Source organism: Papaver somniferum, chromosome 5 (genome assembly GCF_003573695.1).
Source record: "Papaver somniferum cultivar HN1 chromosome 5, ASM357369v1, whole genome shotgun sequence".
Taxonomy (NCBI): domain Eukaryota; kingdom Viridiplantae; phylum Streptophyta; class Magnoliopsida; order Ranunculales; family Papaveraceae; genus Papaver; species Papaver somniferum.
Window position 1 is genome coordinate 195,231,475 of NC_039362.1, and position 19,458 is coordinate 195,250,932.

The 19,458-nt window shown below is 37.9% G+C and overlaps 1 protein-coding gene and 1 long non-coding RNA gene across 3 annotated transcripts; both read left to right on the forward strand.

Annotated features, from left to right (window-relative positions):
- Positions 1 to 3,008: 3,008 nt before the first annotated feature.
- LOC113284187 lies at positions 3,009 to 8,859 on the forward strand. The gene is made up of 5 exons (XR_003327981.1): positions 3,009 to 3,952; positions 5,238 to 5,292; positions 5,549 to 5,825; positions 6,186 to 6,465; positions 7,460 to 8,859. It is a non-coding gene; the product is annotated as an uncharacterized LOC113284187 (long non-coding RNA).
- A 4,298-nt stretch (positions 8,860 to 13,157) lies between these two features.
- LOC113284188 lies at positions 13,158 to 14,176 on the forward strand. Of its 2 annotated transcripts, XM_026533601.1 has the most exons (5): positions 13,158 to 13,357; positions 13,453 to 13,528; positions 13,605 to 13,691; positions 13,788 to 13,876; positions 13,975 to 14,170. In XM_026533601.1, exons 1-5 carry the CDS (start codon positions 13,271 to 13,273, stop codon positions 13,999 to 14,001), a joined length of 366 nt encoding a protein of 121 aa, XP_026389386.1. In that variant the 5' UTR covers positions 13,158 to 13,270; the 3' UTR covers positions 14,002 to 14,170. The 2 variants fall into 2 exon arrangements, with proteins under 2 accessions (XP_026389386.1, XP_026389385.1); XM_026533600.1 differs by having other exon boundaries at positions 13,788 to 14,176.
- Positions 14,177 to 19,458: the final 5,282 nt, after the last annotated feature.

Here is a 19,458-nt window from a genome sequence, read left to right on the forward strand (position 1 = left end):
AACGGCTTTTCTTCATCGAAATGAGGTTCTTCTGTACCTTTGCGCTCTTAGCTTATGAACCGTAACATTCGCATCCACTTTGACGTAAGAGTTGGCTTTGAACAAGGAAGGAAGTGCTCATATATCCAAACCTATGCAAAAAAAAAGTTTTGTAAGAATCTTATCTTACGAGAATTTTGCAAATATAAATGATTTAGACAATAAAATTACCTGGAAGAGACATGTGTTTCCGTTAACTTGCTTACTGAGTGCCCTAGAACATTTTGTCAACTCATTGTTCAAGAAGGCGACCACCGCAGTATCCCAAGAATACTCACGCATCTTATCTAAGGGATCCAATAGTTGCAAGTAACTTGCCTCGACCAAGCTTCCGGAACTGTCGGGGAAGATACATTTGCCCAAGACGTATAGCAAATAAGCTGACGCGGTAGAATCGATTCTCACCGGGTTCACCCTTCCTTCCTTATCAAAGATTTTCTTTGTCTCCCATAATTTGTCCCTCAACTTCTTCAGATTAAACTTCTTGCTTAAACGACCATCCTTCATCTCAAGAACAGACTCCGTTTCAATCTGATTCCAACCGAACAATTTCTGGCTCAATGCGTAAATATCCTTGAAAGTAAACTTATTATTGAATCCCTCAGTGACTGCTTTTCCATCAACCTCGAGGCCTAGAATTTGTTGAACATCATCGGGAGTTATCGTCATCTCGCCGAATGGGAATAACATTGTATCAGTCTCTCCGTAGAACCTTTCACAAAATGCAGATACGGTAACTTTATCATGCTTAATATTCGAACTCTCCACCGCAAGACACAACCCGGAGTTCTTGACAATCACTTTCACCTCCTCACATTCCTTGTCAAGATCCCAAGTACTAGTCACTGAACACGAAGCTTAGCGCCTCATGAGACAGGAGGCATGCCTGTGATCCTAAATACAAAAAAAAAAACAAAATGAAAAGAAAAGAAATACAAACACTTGACGCAAATTTAAGATAATTACACACTTGAATAAAGAACAAAGACGGATTGAGATTACTTACGATAGTATTGTGGATCGTACATGCCCAAGAGTCATTGTATCCAAAAAGACCATCTCCACCATCTCTTGCGGTCCCCCTTGGACGCTCACCTTTTTTAGTGTAATCATCAAGTGAGGGGGAGGCATGTGGGAATTAGCTGGTTTAGTGATCACCCTCTTCTTCTTTCCGGTTTCACTTGAAATTGAAGCTTCGGTTTGTTGAACAATAGCTAGAGTTTGTTCTCCGGTTCCATCACCTTCTTCTTCTTCTTGTTCCTCTGCCTCCTCAACAATTTCATCCTCCACAGCCTTATCTTTATCTCCATTACCATCATCACCATCATCATCATTACCTCCTCCAACATTAGGCATTTCTTCATCACCCTCATCATCATCATTGTTACCTCCTCCAGCAGCCGGAGTGCTTTCATCAACATCATCATCATCACCTCTTCTACCAGATGGAATTGATTGGTCTTCATCCGGAGTATCGTCTGAATCACTGGGTTCCGATGGTGGTTGAAAATCATTCGGTACACGGATCTTGAGCGTTCCCGACACAACATATGCCCCTTGATGTGTTGAAGTTAAGATTTTATCACCAACACGAGGAGGTCTTGAAGGAGGACTAAGAGATTTCATAGCTTTCTTTTTTTCCTTTTCCATCCTGAACAAGAACAATTAAGGAAAAAAATTTACAGGTTGGCAGGGTCGACATATATAACCTATCCGGCGGAACAACGGTCGGAAGGGTCTATATCTAAATTACATGCCGGCTAAAGAGCATCCGGCAGGGTAGCATTCATATAGCCTGCCGGCTTATAACAAATATACTACACATGAGATACAAAGATTTTCCACATTACAGGTCGACAAGGTACATTGCCCTTACATTGCCAACCAACAAACAACCGGCATGGTTTTATCCAAACACCATTCCGGTTTTAAAAAATTCAAGGCATCAGGAACCAATGATTCCAAAACAAGTTATAACATGCCGACAGGGTAAAAAATAATAAAATGCCGTCTTCATTAAACAAAAACTTCCGCCGGCAAGGTTGCAGGTTGAATAACCTGCCGACCCTGTGGAAGCAGTTACAGATATTAAACAGCCGACAAGATATTCAACCTAAGAGCTTGCCGGCCAAACCCTAACTATAAAAAGCCGGCAAGGTCGATAACATAATACCTTGCCGGCGTCGCAACTGCCAATTCATAATTTCGATTTTTGTGACCTAATTTGACATGCAAACATCAAATAGAAGTACTAGAGTGAGTTTAAGTGATCCCTTACTTTCTTAAGCGCACCATTTCTCGTGTTTCAGGGGCTGCGAATTCTCATTCTTTGACATTTCTTTTCTTCACTTTCTTTTGAACCAAACTTGCAATTCCAGGGTTATACTCATTGGGTTTTCGATTAGCGCCTTTCATACGAGTTCCCTTCTGCCGTGATGGATCCATTGATGAAGATTAATCGGAGTTTTCCAATCGACGATTTCATTGAATTAATCGACGAGTTTTGATGGTGGTGGGGGTGATGGAGCCGGTGTGGTTGTGGAGGATAAGAAGAAGAGAAGAAGATGAAATGAAAAGATTAAAAGTGATTTAGGGTAATAGGTTTTTAAAGGGTAAGTGTAGTTTTGTAACTTACCCATTAGGACTTCCCCTAAAATTTATAAGAAGAGTCCCTTTAAAATTGGGTATACCCCAATTAATCTGGGTATACCCCAATCTCACAGGTTAAAAAGGAACGGAGCGAGTATATGTTTTTTTTTTTTTTTTTTTTTTTTTTTGAGGCGATTCACAATTTACCAACGTTGCTCACATTTTCTTGATGTCAGTATCCTAGATTCACACTCTCAAATCCTAATATGGACCGGCACACACATTATGCGGCCCATATCTAGGCACATGATCGGGTATCTCCTAAAATCACTCGATAGATTCTTCGTTCATATCCTCTCCAACAACCGAGTGAACTCGGACATGACCACATCCCCAGAGTTCGGCAGACCCTGTAAATACGATTCTTAAACCCTAATTTCATTTTTTTTCTCTAATTTTTCATTTTTTCGTAGCAATCTTTCATCAATGGAGGAGATTCAAAAATCCCTTTCTCCACAAAACCCTTGTATTCTTCCTGTTCATATATAAAGGTTAGACTTGTTTTCATCATCTCCATAGATCACAACCATTCTTCTTCTTCTTCATTTCAAAACCACATCTAATCCGGACACTGTAAACCTTATTTGAAGCTCATCCTTTCATTTGATACTCATAAAACCCTTAAACCCAAATTTGATTATTTCAAATCTATAGATATTTCTAGACTTGAACTTGTTAAAGTCTTATTAGAAAACCCTATAATTCCTTTTTTTCGATTTCATCAAGAAGATTGTTGGTACTGACAGATACACATTTGTTGTTCTTGAGCGAACATGGTTTCCTCCTGTAGGGCTAATTGAGAAAGTGATGCTCAATATACAAGTTTTGAGAGATGAAGGTGTCCATTCAATGAAATATTGTAAAGTTTCTAGTCATCCAGCCAACGGCACCAATGATAAGAACTGTTAAATGCAAGGACATTGTACAAGAAATTAAGGGCGTGAGCTTCGATCATCTTCGGGAACTGCATTTCTTAGTGCTATTCATTCAGGTGTTCGCATCATTGACTGAATCAACTCGGGAGACAAAGTTGAATGCTTACAGGAAATGGGGTTGGTTAGAAGAACAAATTGAATATGTGTTATATCCGACCTGTATGAAGCACTCTGGGGAGAAAATTTTTGGGGACTATGGATTACATTGTGAATTAAATGGGTATAGGTTCCTTGCTTATTGCCAGATGCCCCGTGATTTTAAATTATAGCTTGGAAAAGAGGCTTGCCTCTAAATATCATCATGCTGAGATGAGAAATCAAGCATAAAGGTAAGTAGTACATTCATAGTAATTGTATCATTACTTCCCAGTAGCTCAAACAAGAACGGGCAACTGCTTAGCTTCTAGAATAACTAATTTTGCAATGTCAACCTAAGTGTTTATACAACTATCCGATGTTCTTTTTAGGTATATAGAAAGCCTGTGTTAGTGCTAAACAACATCTTATTGGTGCATTTCATTGTGAACATGTTAGGGAAGAAAACCAAGCAGTCAGAATGTGACGGTTAATATCTTACTTGCAGAGTTGTGTAAAACCCCTTTTAATTTAGTATATAGTGCTCAAGTACTAGGATAAGGATTGGTTATTTTGTAGAGGAAATGTGAATGTTGGATAGAGATTTTAAGTGAGACAGCACAATCCTGCCTCTGAACCAATGGTAAACAATCAATGCCACTAAAACTGGGTTGGGGACTTGGGTGAAACAACTGACTTTGAAGAGTCTGATGGGCAAGTTCTGACTTGCACTATCATGAGTAGATTACGAGCTCAAACAAGAATTGCAAGTGCTTAGCTTCTAGAATAACTAATTTTGCAATGTCAACCTAAGTGTTTACTCTTTGATTAGGTCATCATTACTTCCCAATAGCTAGTCATAGGGTCACAACTCATACATCTTGCATTTTTCACCGTTTCTTCCCTTCTAGGGTATGAGTATGCAATCTTGTTCAATTTAATCTGTTCACTGTATTAGAGAAAAATGAAACCAAAAGCACCATCAAAGGTGCATACTCAATAATCGTCATAAAACAAACAGCATTAGACAGTAGTACCTCTAACTCGTTCGTTTAGTTATACATCTCTTTCGTCTGGGTTACATAATTATATTTTTGAATTGAGTAATTTTTTTATATTTGATGCTATCATCTGGGTTATATGATGTCTCTGAGAAAGTTACCATATGTTTGGACTTTATTAACCAATTTGATAGTATACAATGTAACACAAGTTCTGTTCTAGAAATACCTTTAAACCGCTAATAACGTTGGTCTAATTCTGAAATGATAAATTTGAAGGAATAGTGGAAAGGCAGCATGGATGGCTTACGTGATAATGACCTTCGATTCTGAACATTTTGTACTCATGGAAACATTCAGTGTCTTTATTTTGGACTAAATAGTTTAATTATTGTTTATCTATCCTGGTATTGTAGCAGCATAAGTGACAAGTTTTTCATCTATACTATGGAGCTAGTGCGATCTTCTTACTTCATTCCAGAGTAAAGATACTTTTTCAGTTGTTGATGACATATAAAATATGTTTCTTCTGGTGCAGGACATATACTGTTTGGATGCAGATGGCTCACTCTTCGATGCTGCATTCTCCAGTTGTAAGTTTAGCCATTCATAGATCCTCATTTGCATTTTGCGATGTTTGAGTAAATGTTATATCTTGACTACAATTCATGCATTGAACACCTTTTATTGCTATTTTTTGATTGGAGTCTTGTTTCTTTTTCCTGCAATTTGCTTGATATATTATATTATTGGCAGTGATGTTGGATTCTCTGTTGCGTTAAGTTCTGTTTTTTCATTTGTATTAGTTGCTACAGTTCATAGTGTTAAGTTCTTTTTTTTCATTTGCAGTGTGCATCTCTGTTGTGTCTATGAATGATGAGGCAGAAGTAATTGCTTTATCAGTTGGAAACAAAGAGAACAAGACAGTGCACCAGCCACGAGACTTACTCTTCAATCTCGTTGACATGCATTCTTTACAAGAAGTATATATTAGCAGACCCTAACTCAGAGGAGAATCCATCATCGAAACCCTTGTGGCGGTGCTGTTGGATTCGTCAAATAGGCTTATCTTATCTTTCCGCTCAAACGTAGTAGACCATTTCTTGCATCGTCATTGGTAGTTCAGGTTTGTTTGTCTCCTGTCAAGTTCATCACTTGATGACATTCTAATGTTAAGTTTCATTTACTTGCACACAGTTGTACCCTTGTACCTTGTCAGACTCAACTTATTTTAGAAAATGTGTATGACTCACATGGAAAGGTATGATGGATCTCCGGTGTTAGTTATTCACCCTTGAGAATAACCATATCGCTGACACCCATTACCCAGAGAATTCTTTTCTTCTTTGGTAACTGTAAAGATGTTTTAAACGCCGAATTTTTTGATTGAGGAATCTTGTTTGTTTATCCTGTGATTTGCTTGATATATTATACTTGTTGCTACAGTGCATAATGTTAAGTTCTTTTTTTCATTTGCATTTTGCAGTGTGCATCTCTGTTGTGTCTATGGATGATGAGGGAGAAGTAATTGCTTTGCCAGTTGGAAACAAGGAGAACAAGACAGTACACGAGCCACTCAACAAAGAAAGGAGTAGACTTACTCTCAGCTGCATTCCATTCTCTTTGACATGCATTTTTCGCAAGAAGTATATCTTGGCAAACACATCATCGAAACTCTTGTGACGGTGGTGTTGGATTCGTCTCATAGGCTTATCTTTCTGTTCAAACCTAGTAGACCATTTCTTGCCTCCACATCAGTAGTTCAGGTTTGTTTGTTTCCTCTCAAGTTCATCTCTTTTTGATGGCATTTTTAATATTATGTTTCATTTACTCGACGCACAGTTGCACCCTTTCACCTTGTCAGACCCAACTTCTTTTAAAACTTAGCCTGCATGTATTATATGGCTCAAATAGATATGGTCTGATGAATCTCCGGTGTTAGTTATCCACCCTTGAGAATAACCATATCACTAACACCTATTGCCCCAGAGAATTTTTATTTTCTTTGGTAATTCTAAATTGTAAAGCTTTTTCAAGTGTCGAATTCAGCACAAGTTTTTTGAAACTTTTCATGGCCCTTGAAAGATGACAGGATTGTCCTCATAGAATGGACAACATTCAAATCTTTAACATGAATATTTCGAAACTTATGGTGATTTTATTTGTTGAAACGTGAAAGCTTTTAAAATGTGATTCCGTTATATAAAATAGAGCTCAGAGACAAGGATAAACCTCTTCATTTTTAGATTCTAGGTCAAGGACAGTGTTGATCGATACACGGCACTGGCAACATTGCGAAAATCTCATCCTTAGATAGTATTTGGCAGGAAGTTATTGGGGATAGTTAGAGCCATTCATGATTTGCATTAACATCATTAATTATTCTCAGTGACCTAGTTACGAATAAGTATCTGTTAATTGCATATTGCCATATTGGACAGACTACGGAACATTCACATTTTTACTAGTGGAAATTGAATAAATACCCCTCCTTTTTACTATATGCTGGTAGGTATTGTTCATAAAGGGATGAGGTTTCATTGTGGATGCATGGCCATAATGTTCTCCTATTTCACATGGTTTGAACTTTTCCTAGTACATCCATAGCTAAGATTATCAGTTAGGTTCTTTTGGCCTGTGGATTGATTGAATTTGTCATGTCCGTGCTTTTCTTGGTCACACTGTAGTGAAATTTCAGCCATAGAGATCTTATACTGAAATTCCATTTTTACTGTCTAATATTTGAGTTATATTTCTCAGTGCAACTTGTGCCAGAAACAGAAGTTGCTGTTGCACCAAAGAGACTCAAGAAAAACATTGATTTCCATGAAGATGTCCCTGTACAAGGTTCGGAGGGAAAAGAATCTGTGAAATTGGTACTTTTACGCGTTCAAGATCCTGGCAGAAAATTGTTCTGGAGATCTAATTTTAATGGTGTTGACCTGCACGTTGGCTACCGTCTTTTGTCTTTATTCATCTTGATACAGCCAAAACATGATGCAAGAGTGAAATGATGTTGGTGCTGCTGTAGAAAGATGGGTCTGAGATGGAATTAGATCTGTTGAGTTATGAGGGTTCAGATCGAGAACTTAAGGTGGATTGAGCTTCTGCAGACTGAATTGAAGTTGTTGCAGTAAAGCAAGAAGCAATAGGGGTTTCCCTGAGTTCAGGAAATGGAGGAGATGGTTCTGGTGGTGTTTGTTGCTAAGAAAATTGGTGGTCTGTGGTGGTTTGCTGCTATGATTTGTGTGGGTTTTGAACAAGTTCTGAACCGAGAAGACAAGGGAACAACTATTGTGTTGCTGCTGATTTTCATGGATGTGTCTGCCAAGGGTTTGAGTAAATAGAAGGCTGAATGGTGTTGTTGCAGTAGCAGAATGATTGAATTAATTAGATATAGCTGAGAAAGGCCTGAAAAAAGGAAGGAAATCCACCATAAAACAGACAGAACTCTGCCGGTTTGCTGCTCCAGCGAGTTAACTCAGTACCCGGTGATGACCCACCCAACCCAGTTGAATAAGACCATTCAATCAAGTCAGATCCCAATCCCTTTGACTGACTCAGACCATAATCCCTTTGACTGGTAGTTGATCATGAAGTTTACAGCCTGCTGTTAGTTGACCAGGTGACAGCTAGAAGAACATTCCGGTGACTTCTAGCCGGATTCTGGCATCACCATAATATCCCGGATTCTATCTCATTGTCCAAGTAGTGGTCCTGCTAATCTGAATTTGTTAACCGACTCTGGAATTCCATTTCTGATTTTGAATTTGATTAGGTTGATGAATAGTAAAGAGAAATCCTCATGTTAAAATCAGCCAACAGTTTTGCCTCTACTTGGTAGATGGACATAATTTTGATCTCCAGTAGATTAAGATATAAAACAGCAGTCTTGCTGGACCCACGGAAGAATTTGCACCGTGAAATGCACGGAGAGAGATCGCACGGACACAGGGCAGCGTTCCCATCCATCCTTTCGCATGGGTCCATTTTCCTTAGGAAATTCATTTTACTACTTTGCTCGACTATATGGTGTTTCCAGCCTGCAGCAGTACCGTTTGAAATAATCCATGAAGCCGAATTAAATTCACTGATGCTGCTTATGTTTTGTAAATTTCTATAGCCATGGTTACATTATTCATTTGGTTTTGCCCACTTCATTTGCCTCTCCTAGTTTATTGACAGTGATTGCAACTCTCCCATAGAAATTTAGAGACAGATGCAAATAGCAACTTAAACTACCCTGTCTGAAAATTTTTCTGCAGAGCGACATCGAGTCTGAATAAACCAACAATTTGACTACCGAGGATAAGTTCAGCTAGGAAAGAATCTGAATAAATGGTGAAAGTGAAAAATATCATAGTTTCTTGAGAGCAAAAATCATTGTGAGCGGCAAGTTGTTGTTGATGCCCAAGTTTTGAAGCCAAATTTTCACAATCAGCATCGTCCACGACCCACTAAAGGTGGATTTACTCCAGGCATCCAATGTTTGAATCCGGGAGTCCAAGTACAACACTTTCTCACCTCCTGCCTCCGCCTCAACCACAGACCCATTTTCCTTCCACCACTTGGGATGTTTAACAATCATACTAACATCATGTTTGTTTTTAGGTCTCCTCTTTCTCAAAACTGCATGAATGCTTCCATGAGCTGGTGCTGATTTTATTTATTGTATGAGCCAAACTACTTCATGACAGAAACTGTTCGTTGTCCTACCTCAACAAACATTGCTTTCAAAATATTTCCTGAAATGCCAGGCTCAACTACTGGTAAACTAAATGCTGGTAATTGGTGTGTTAAATACGTAGGGCACTGTTTGATAAATACTACGTATTGTTACGTTTCAACAGCATGGTCTACATCTATCAGAAGAGCCTAAATGTCATAAAGAGGATTAAGGGCTACTAATGGTGCACGACAAGAACCCACTAAGTGGACAGATTAACAAACCAGCACATGATGAGTCTCAGATGTTAGACGAATAATTAGAAGCGGGTAATAAATTTTTGAAATTTTAATCAAGAAATTAACCAGGTGCATGTATACAAAGGAACTATATTATCAATTTGATTTTTGTTCAGTCTTTCTTTATTTGATGGTTACACCAAAATGAAGATCGTGCCTTTTGGCGGCTGGCTGTAGCCCATTAAAACCAAGGTGAAACCCCTGAGAACGCTAATCTCCTCCATTGAGTCAGTGTTTCATGTCTTTTGAAGGAGTCCAAAAGTAACTGAGTAATAATGTAATGACTCTGTAAGCTTAGATGCATCAACGCCAGCTATTTTAGAAACAATATCCACTATCCACATCGCCGACACGTCTGCACTTTCCGAGTCCGCTCATACCAATTATCAAGGAAATCTCTAAGTGTTGGAATTGATATGCAGAAATTCGTCACATCAAACCAAGTGCAGTATTCCAAAGTCAAACTTTCAAGGACAGGGCAATTAGAAAAGTGTTGCTCATTCCAGCAGCAATCATCAGTAAAACGGATTCCAAAGAGCTGATCGAGGCTGTTGAGTTTTGGAAAACAGAAACTTCTAGGAAGATGGGTAGCATAATTCATGCTTAGCTGCAATTTAATCAGTGACTCGCATGTAAAAAGAGAGAGAGGAATAAGAAAAGGCTCGCCATGGTCTAACATGAGATCAAACTCCTCGACATTATGCCTTGTTAATTTTTCAATCCATGAATGAACCCCGATAAGCACTCATGTAAATGTTGTTCAAGACTTCAAGTCCAAGACATTTCCAGTTTGTCTGTATACAAAAACAGATGGAATGAATATGATTAATCAAAAGAGAAAACAATGTAGATGTACCAATGTAAGTGTAACATAATTAATCTAAAGAGTAACGTACACCTAATTGTCTGTGCGCCTAACAATTAATCTAGCTAATCATACGTATAAATTTATCCATAATTGAAACGTAATCATCACCGTGAGGCGGTTTGCTGCGATCCCAAGTCTAGATACAATTTTCTTTTCTAGTTTGAAAAGGACTGCAGAAACAAAAGAATTGAGCACCAGGCAAGAGATCATGCATTCCTACCCATTAAATCGAGAAGCATTTCAAGAGAAAGTTCTTTTTTCTTGTGATGATGATGAAGATGAAGGTAATATCTTGTGATGATGATGAATTAAAGCAAAGTTAAAGTAGGGTTTGTGTAAGAATTTGTAGGTAATGTTGTGTTATCAAATACCGAAGAGATATAGGTATTTATAGATTAGAGAAGTTACAACTAGCAGATGATGTAGGTAGAGTTAAGGAGGGTTTGGTATGAGATAATGTTGAATGCATTGTTTCTAGACAAGGAATTGGAGAAGAGCAGGCAAGTAAATGACTGAGATAGACAGTTAAGTATGACAGTCACTGAGTCGAGTTCGTTCTTCACCCTCCTAACAACCGATTTTTGGCTTCTAGCTATGAGCTTTCCTCTTTCTCAAAACTTCATGCATGCTTCCATGGGCTGGTGCTGATTTTATTTATTGTATGAGCCAAACTATTTCATGACAGAAATAGTTCCTTGTCCTACCTCAACAAACATTGCTTTCAAATACCTCTTAACTACTAGTAAACTAAATGCTGCTAATTTTTCTTGCTTCAAATGTCTCACACACTACCAGACATACTTATCATCTTTTAATTAGTGTGTTATTAAATACGTAGGGCGTGGTTTTATAAATACTACATATTATTACGTTCTTTAACCGTTTTAAAGAACCGAACTCGAAACCGTTAAAATCCGGATAGGAGTAAATAATTGGTTTCGGTTCCGATAGTATGCAATCCAGATCTGATAGGACTCATTGGCACCACCTGTTGTGGTACTTTGATGAAGGGGATTTTGTACATCGCGTTAACTTCAGTGGATGGTTTTATTTATTTATACTGTTCTACTTTCTTTGTGTTGAAAACTTGCAATATAAAGGAATTTATCCTTGTCGCAGTCAAACTCCGATGCAAAAACAATATTTAGGCTGATAAGAAATCAGCTGAATCTCTCCAGCAAAAAGAAAACTCTGGGCTGAGCTAAAGTTATTGCTGAAACTCTCCAAAAATTTTAACGAGTTGTTTCAAAAAACCCTCCACAACTATATCATCGACCCTAAGTTATACTACACCATTTTTCCAATATAGTAACAGAAATTCGTAACAGATTATGACCGGTTACGAATACGTATCAGGAAATGTATGTTACAAAAGTTTCCTGCTGTTACAAATTCGCAACTGCGGATACTTTACGTGTGCGACTAGTTTGTATGCGTGGTAACACCTTACTTCAAGTGTGCGAAATACGTGTGGGCACATCAGAATCACGTGACGAGCACACTTATTAAAATCAGGACCCTTATATCCGGCTGATTTTTCTTAAGATTATAACTCACGGAGATGGTGTTTTATAACCAAAAGAAAAGCGAACCTAACCCTAGATTCAATATCGGCTCCGTGACTCTCTCTTTCAGCTTTTCCTCTTTCTCTTGCTCACCAAAATCACTGATTTTTTTTTTTTTTTTTTTTTTTTTTTTTTGCAAACCATCATAAAGGAGATTTCTAAGAAGATCATTAGATGAAGAAGGAGATGTTGCTGTTGATGGTGAAGAATCAATTGTAGGATTAAAAGACTGAGCTAAAAAGAAGATTAGGGTTTCTCTGAGAATCGAAGAAATCGATGATGATGGTGATATGTGACTGAGATCGAGAGAAGAGGAGTAGCATCAGGAATTGTCGATGAAGTTGGTGTTGATTTGGTCATCGATTCAAACCCAGAAGAAATTGTAAGTGAATTTACGGTTTTGTAATTTGGTGATTATGGTATGAAAGCGTTTTAAATCGATAAATTGTTGATGGGTTTAGTCTTAATTAAAGTAGAGATGGATGTGTTAGATTTAATTTGAGTTTTTTTAAAGAAGTAGAGACTCAAATTAGGGTTTTGATAAATCAAAGATGAATATTGGGGGTATTCCTGTTGATTTGAGTTGCAGGAAGAAGAGTTATATTTGTGGATGGTTAGGCTTAGAAAATGAGCTGTTGATGTTGTCTGGGAATTGTAGTGTTTATTCAGATGAAGCTGTTAGTTCTGAATTTAGAAGCAAATAAATAGAATTAATGTTTAGATTGAGTCTGGAGAAGGGATTGTATATACTGAATGGTTGGTGAAGAAATTTAGGTAGTGGTAGTAGTATTGATGTGAGGTTGTAGAACTGAATTTCCGGATCAGCTAATGGTAGATGTGAACAACTTTTTTTAAATGTATACCAAGTACGGTTATTTTCATTTGGATTCATTTGGGAATCCAGGATAACAGATATGGATAAAACAAGTTGCTGAAACACGACGGTGCCATCTTCGCTGTAGGCAAAGTCAAGAAAACATGATGGCCCAATTAATTTAATGCACCAAACTTAGTTGTGTTTTGCTGGATTATGAAATCTAGATTTTTTTATCTCCTTACTTCGAGGCAATGAATCCTCTGGGACGTTCTGTTGAGTAGTGTTGATTTCAATGTCTGAATTTGTGCTTATGGGATATATTTTGAGTAACTCTGGTGTTTTTATAGAGTGGGTCAATGTTACTTTCCGATGTAACGGCAGCCGTGTTTATCTTGCTTGGTTTTGCGCGACCTGCTTCACTTAGAGCTGAAAGTTTAATTAAGGTTAGAGGAATTACGATACTTCCCTTGAATCAACAGTTCATGTGCTTTAGGTGTTTTGCTCTTGAATTCTTTACTCATGGTTTTTATACTTGCAGCTGAATAAAATTCTATCACCAAACCCATTCGGCAGGCCTTGTGCTGTTCTTATGCTTGAAGTTAGTGGAACTAGAGGGTTGGATAATTGATCTTTACAATGGACATTATAACTTTCGAAGGATTTACTTAGAGTAATTTTTCATACTAGCAGATCAGATCCCAGCTGGGGTGAAATTTGGCAGCTACATTCAGAGCACTGTTGTACTCGATTCAGTTAAAGCTGATGTCCAACTTCCAGGTACTTGAACTGTTGTAGCCCTGTAACTTGTAACCCTTTTTAGATATTTTTGTCTGGGTGTAAAAGCAATTTTCTCAAGGTTTGAGCTTGCTGCAGAGAGGCATGAAGTCTCAATGATATCGGTGGGTGAATCTGAAGATTCTGAATGCAATGCAGCATGCATGAAAAAAGAACTGCACGATCTGGTCATCTATGATACTCTCACTTTCTCTTTGTAACCTTTTTACTAGTATCTTCTTTTTGAAGCATAGAGTTTAGAAATTTTGTTACGATTTGTTGGCAGGCAGCTAAGTTGGGTGGCTTCCTTTGATTCAATTTCATCTTCATCATCAGTGGTTTAAAGTGCTACTATGAGTTACCTCTTTTGATGCATGGTTATTGCTTCTTCATGTTTCAGATTCACTATTAATATATACTATGATTTATGCATCTTTTTAGCTCTAGCTACCAGGAAGCAGTTAGCAGAAATGAAATGCAGAGGAAACCGTAACATATTCCCGTTCATTACTGTTGTGTTGGTGCAGTGCCTTCTGTTGGATGAGGAAATAGAATGGTGAAAAGTGGGGAGATGGAGCTGGAGCACTTGGAAACGGGATTGGAGATGGTACTGGATATTTTGCAAGCAGAATAGGCATTGGAGATTAGTAAGCAACATCTTCTGATTTGCTTGTCAATAGAGTTGGGGCCTGCATTGCTGAGATGAAGTATTTTCTAAAGATTCTCTTTATTAATTATGATTTACAGGGTCAACCTTGGATAAATTGGAAGAATTACGGGGCTTCGCTTTTAACACTTACAATCCGCTCACCGGGTGTAGCACCAAGAGGCAGTTGGAACTGCCAAGAAAGAGGTATAGTGTTGTTCTGAAAGGCCGGCCTTTTTTACCATCCATAGCAAGGGTCAATTCTAAGTTATGCATCTATATTTTATTTATTTATTTATTCTCATTTATGGTCCAGATATTATAATAGTAAGGTCTGAAACCAAGGAGCTTATGGTTAGCAGTTGAGCAGAGGAACCAGAATCACTCGCTTCCTCAAAGAAGGTAAGATAAGCAATAAACTTCAGTTCCCATGTCATTCTTGTTTGTTTACTGGGTTGGATTCTTCTTTGGTTTTCTGACTGTAGGCTTGTTTTGTTTTGTTCAGCAGTTGGAGTACTTGGGGAGAATGTAGGTTACAGTGCTAGCTCTGTACGTCTGCACAATTGGTGAAGTTCTGAGTAGCTGTTTTTTTTTTTTTGGAAGAGAGAGCTCCTGTAAGATCAATGGGCATGAAACACAGACCTTTGGTTTGAAGATATTGTGTAGCTGCTGTTCCATTGGATTCCATTAGCTTCACCGATACTGCTTCAAATGTTGCAGTTTGCGGCTTCACCGATTCTGCTTCAAATGCAGCAGTCTGCGGCATGGGAAGGCAAAGAATGTTATGTGAGTCCTGCCTCTGTTATTTTTATCTCATATGCCATCTCCTTCATGTAGAAAACTTAGAAATTCTCTGAAATTAGGAATAAACTTGGAAATTCTCTTAAGTTCTTAACTACTTGAATGTATGTAAGATTGAATGAAGAAGTTATTCTTGTATTATGATAGAATCTGGTAGGACGGATTGAATGAAAGATTTATGCAGGTTATTTTGTGTTTCCGGTATATTTATGGTTGAAAATGGACTGACCAGGACCAATATTGACCAGGTCAAAAATTGTCAATATTGACTGGCAGTAATTTTTTTGATGTTACAAAATTTCGTAACAGCTCCTCTCTGTTACGACTCGTCTGTTATAAATAAGGTGTATCAGCTTCTGGCTGTTACGAAATTCCACGCAGTAAAAGTTTCTTCCTGTTACAACCCAAAATTTGTAACAGATATGGTCGTTACAAAAGTTTGTCACGCCATGTTTTGAAACAGAAGTTACAACCTTGTTTTGTAACAAGCAGAACCTGTTTCTAATCGTCCAAAATGGTGTAAAAGAGAAACATGAGAATTAGCGACCATCTAACTTGTTTTTCTATTTCTCTTGCTTTAGTGATCACTAAAATGATAAAGCGGAGTCATTAACCATTTTAGTACCAAGTGTATCAAAACTTAAACAATCGACGGTTAAAGCAAATCTCAAATGCACACATCTTCGGTAGCCGAACTAATTATAAAGACCACCTTGATATTTTGTGAATCAGTAAGCAACATAGTGAGCCGGTCAACCGCCAAGTCCCGAAGTCACATTCACATTTATTAGATAAAAACAGGGTGTGCAACTTAACAAAAGTAGAAGATAAAGATGATGAGTATGCACACCTTTAATTGTTCGGCGAAGCGTTGTTGTACCGCCGGATCATTCGACTTCGTATATGCATTGCAAAGCTGATCACGTCAAATTTATTTGAAGATGAATTAATATAAAGAGAATATCCATTATAGCATGAAGAAACTATATCAACACTATACCTTATCCAACAACCGCGTTGTTGTTTGAGGAGGAAGGTACTTGACATCAAACTTGATGCACGCATCCATCAAATACTTGGTGGTTGTATCGCTTGATAGATCCTTACGATAGATTCTTACGAGTTTGTCTCCATATAGGCTTAACACTTTGATCAGCATCCTCTTCGTCAGCCTTGATAACTTCCTCCGAAACATTTTTTTAAATATAACTTCGAATATGTATACGTCCAAGTACAAATATCAATATCATTTTACATAGTCACGACCAACTTCAAAAGATACCAACTTCAAGCAAGAAAAAAGAGATGTTGGTGATCTCTTAAATCTTATTTTTTCAATGAGTCTATACAAGGGCGTTACCATCCTCCAACCCATGATCCAAAGCCAACTTTCTCCAACCTCCAGTAAAATCCCATATATTATCAATGAACATTTTCTACAAGGGCATTACTCCTTACCTTCTTCGTTCTCTAACCACATATTTAGTTTAGAAGATGAAGAAGGTAAAGAGTATGGGACAATCTTCATTGGGGATAGAACTAGCTAGTTCTAGTGGAGGTTGGAGAAGATTTGCTTTGGATCATGAGTTGCACGACAATGATGCCCTTACTTTTGGGCCCATTGACAAAACAAGATTTAAGGTGAGATGACCAACCTAGCTCTCTATTTTCTTGGTGGTAGCTAATACTTTAAAAGTGACACTCATCTTAGTGAAGCAAATGGAGAAAAATAAAAAAACTAACGTTTTCATAGTTTTTAAGGTGTGTCTGTTTTACATCATCATAAGCAAATTTGTTGGTTCCCTGAGCAACAACGCAATCTCGAATAGTTTCTATAAATAATACCTAATCAATTAGAAAGAACAAGAAAAATTGAAGTTAGAAAGAGGGAACGTAGTGAACTGATAACTGACCTGAGATTATCACTGATTCCGTCTATATCACTGCCAGTAATGACCATGTCGTCCACATATAAGAGAAGAATCACAACACCTTTGTATGATTTCCTAGTAAACATTACTGAGTCATAGTAGCTTTGCGCAAAACCGTATTTGAGAATTGCAGTGCTGAACTTCTCAAACCAGGCACGAAGGGCTTGTTTGAGGCCATAAAGAGCTTTATGAAGTTTTCATACTTGGTTTGGTGCATGAGGCAATCCAGGAGGAGGTTTCATATACACTTCTTCTTGTAGTTCACCATGAAGAAAGGCGTTTTTCACATCCATTTGATGAAGATCCCATTGACGAGCAACAACAACAGCAATAAAAGTTCTTACTGTTACCATTCGAGCTACAGGAGCAAATGTCTCCTCTTAATCAATGCCATATTCTTGCGTATACCCTTGAAAAACTATATGCGACTTGCATCGTTCTTTGTTGCCGTCTGACTTCGTTTTAAATTTGTAGACCCATTTGCTTCCTGCAACTGGTTTCCATGGTGGAAGATCTACCATATCCCATGTACCAGCCTCTCTGTGAGCAGTCAATTCATCTTTCATTGAATCTTGCCATTCTGGTATCACTGATGCTTCTCTGTAGGTCTTTGGCTCATAGAAATACATAATGGATAATAAAGAACAATGATAATATGCAAATTTAGCCGGTCGCCTTCGGTTACGAGGTGGTAAGATATCATTGTTAGGTTCATGATCTCTTACCAGTTCTGCATTGTTGGGTAGCATAGTGTGGTCAGTTTCAGTAGATATTTGAGGTTCAGCAACTGAGGAAGATGGATTTTCAGGAGTAGACAATGATGTACCACCAGATTCACTAGGAAAGGGATCAACATAGGTGAAAGTCTCAAAACATGATGACTTGGAACTCAGAATGGACCAGAATGGGATTTTCTCCCAGAATGTGACATGACGAGAGATGCGAAGTTTTCTATTGATAGGATCATAACAACGGTATCCTTTTTGTTCAATACCATATCCAAGGAAGACATACAACACATTCTTTTGACCAAGTTTGTGTCGTTCACGTTCTGGAAGAAGCACAAAGCATGTAGAACCAAATACTTTAAGCTCAGAGTAGTTTGGTTTCTTACCGTATAAGCACTCATATGGTGATATACCTCCTATGATAGCTGTTGGAACACGATTTATGGTGTAGACTACTGTTAGGACGGATTCTCCCCAGAAATTGGATGGGACTGAACCAAAAATCAGTTGGGTTCTAGCTGTCTCTATGATATGTCAATGCTTTCGTTCAACAACTCCATTTTGCTCTGGAGTTTCTGTACAGGATAATTGAAGAATGGTTTCTTGAGTTTTGAGAAATTCTCTAAATGGATTGGAGATGTATTCTCCACCTTGATCAGCACGAAAGACTTTGATTACCTTGCCAAACTGAGTTTTTATCATGGTTGAGAAATCAACATATAATTTAAGAAAATCTGCTCTAGAACTGAATAGATAAACCCATGTATAACGAGAATAGTCATCAATAAAGCTAACATAATATAGTGTTCCTCCTTTTGACACAACTGGAGATTTACCCCAAACGTCAGAATGAATAACAACAAAGGGTTCAATAGATATAGAAGTGCTAGAGCTGAAAGAAAGTGCTGGTTGTTTTTCCAGTTTATAAGAGATGCATTTGGGCTCTTTGTCTAACTGAGTATCTCCTAACAAGCCTTTATTGATCATATATGAAAGACGGAGAAAAGAAACATGACCTAACCTAGAATTCCAAGACATTAATGGAGAAGTGGGTCAAAATGAAGTAGTTGTAGCAGCAACAACATGATTTCTGGTCTTTGGTGGAATGACTAGAGTTTGAAAGAGATATAATCGACCAACTCTACGGCCTATCCCAACTAGCTTCCCTGTTTTGAGATCCTGTCTAACACAACCATTAGAGTAGAAAAGTGTGTAAAAACCTTGATCACATAGCTGACAAATAGAGATAAGATTCATTGTAATGTTAGGTACAAATAACACATCTGGAACACATATATCACTTGAATCCTTCTCCAAACCAATATGACTAGCAGTGACAGTTGACCCATCAACAGTGTGTATTTTAGGAGTTATAACTGGATAAAGACTATCGAAAGCTTTCAAGTTATATGTCATATAGTTTGATGCTCCAGAATCTAGGTACCAACCAGTAGAGAAAATACCTGATGGAGCAGAGAAAACAGAAGCAGCTGCAGTATTGTTACCCAATGCAAGTGCTTGTTTGATCATCTCTTGTATCTCAGCAAGGTTTGGCATGGATGATGTTGAATCAAAACTGATATCTGGTGTAGCCAGTACTATTTGTACTGATGAAGAGGGAGATGACCCAATATATCGTACTGGTGCTGCAGCAAATCTGGTTG

Excerpts from the sequence above, each read along its gene's own strand:
- LOC113284188 (XM_026533600.1), top strand. The coding sequence starts at position 13,271 with ATGTTACTTTCCGATGTAACGGCAGCCGTGTTTATCTTGCTTGGTTTT. Across the intron at positions 13,529-13,604 it reads TGAAGTTAGTGGAACTAGAG|ATCAGATCCCAGCTGGGGTG; the intron begins GGTTGGATAATT and ends TCATACTAGCAG. Across the intron at positions 13,692-13,787 it reads AGCTGATGTCCAACTTCCAG|AGAGGCATGAAGTCTCAATG; the intron begins GTACTTGAACTG and ends AGCTTGCTGCAG.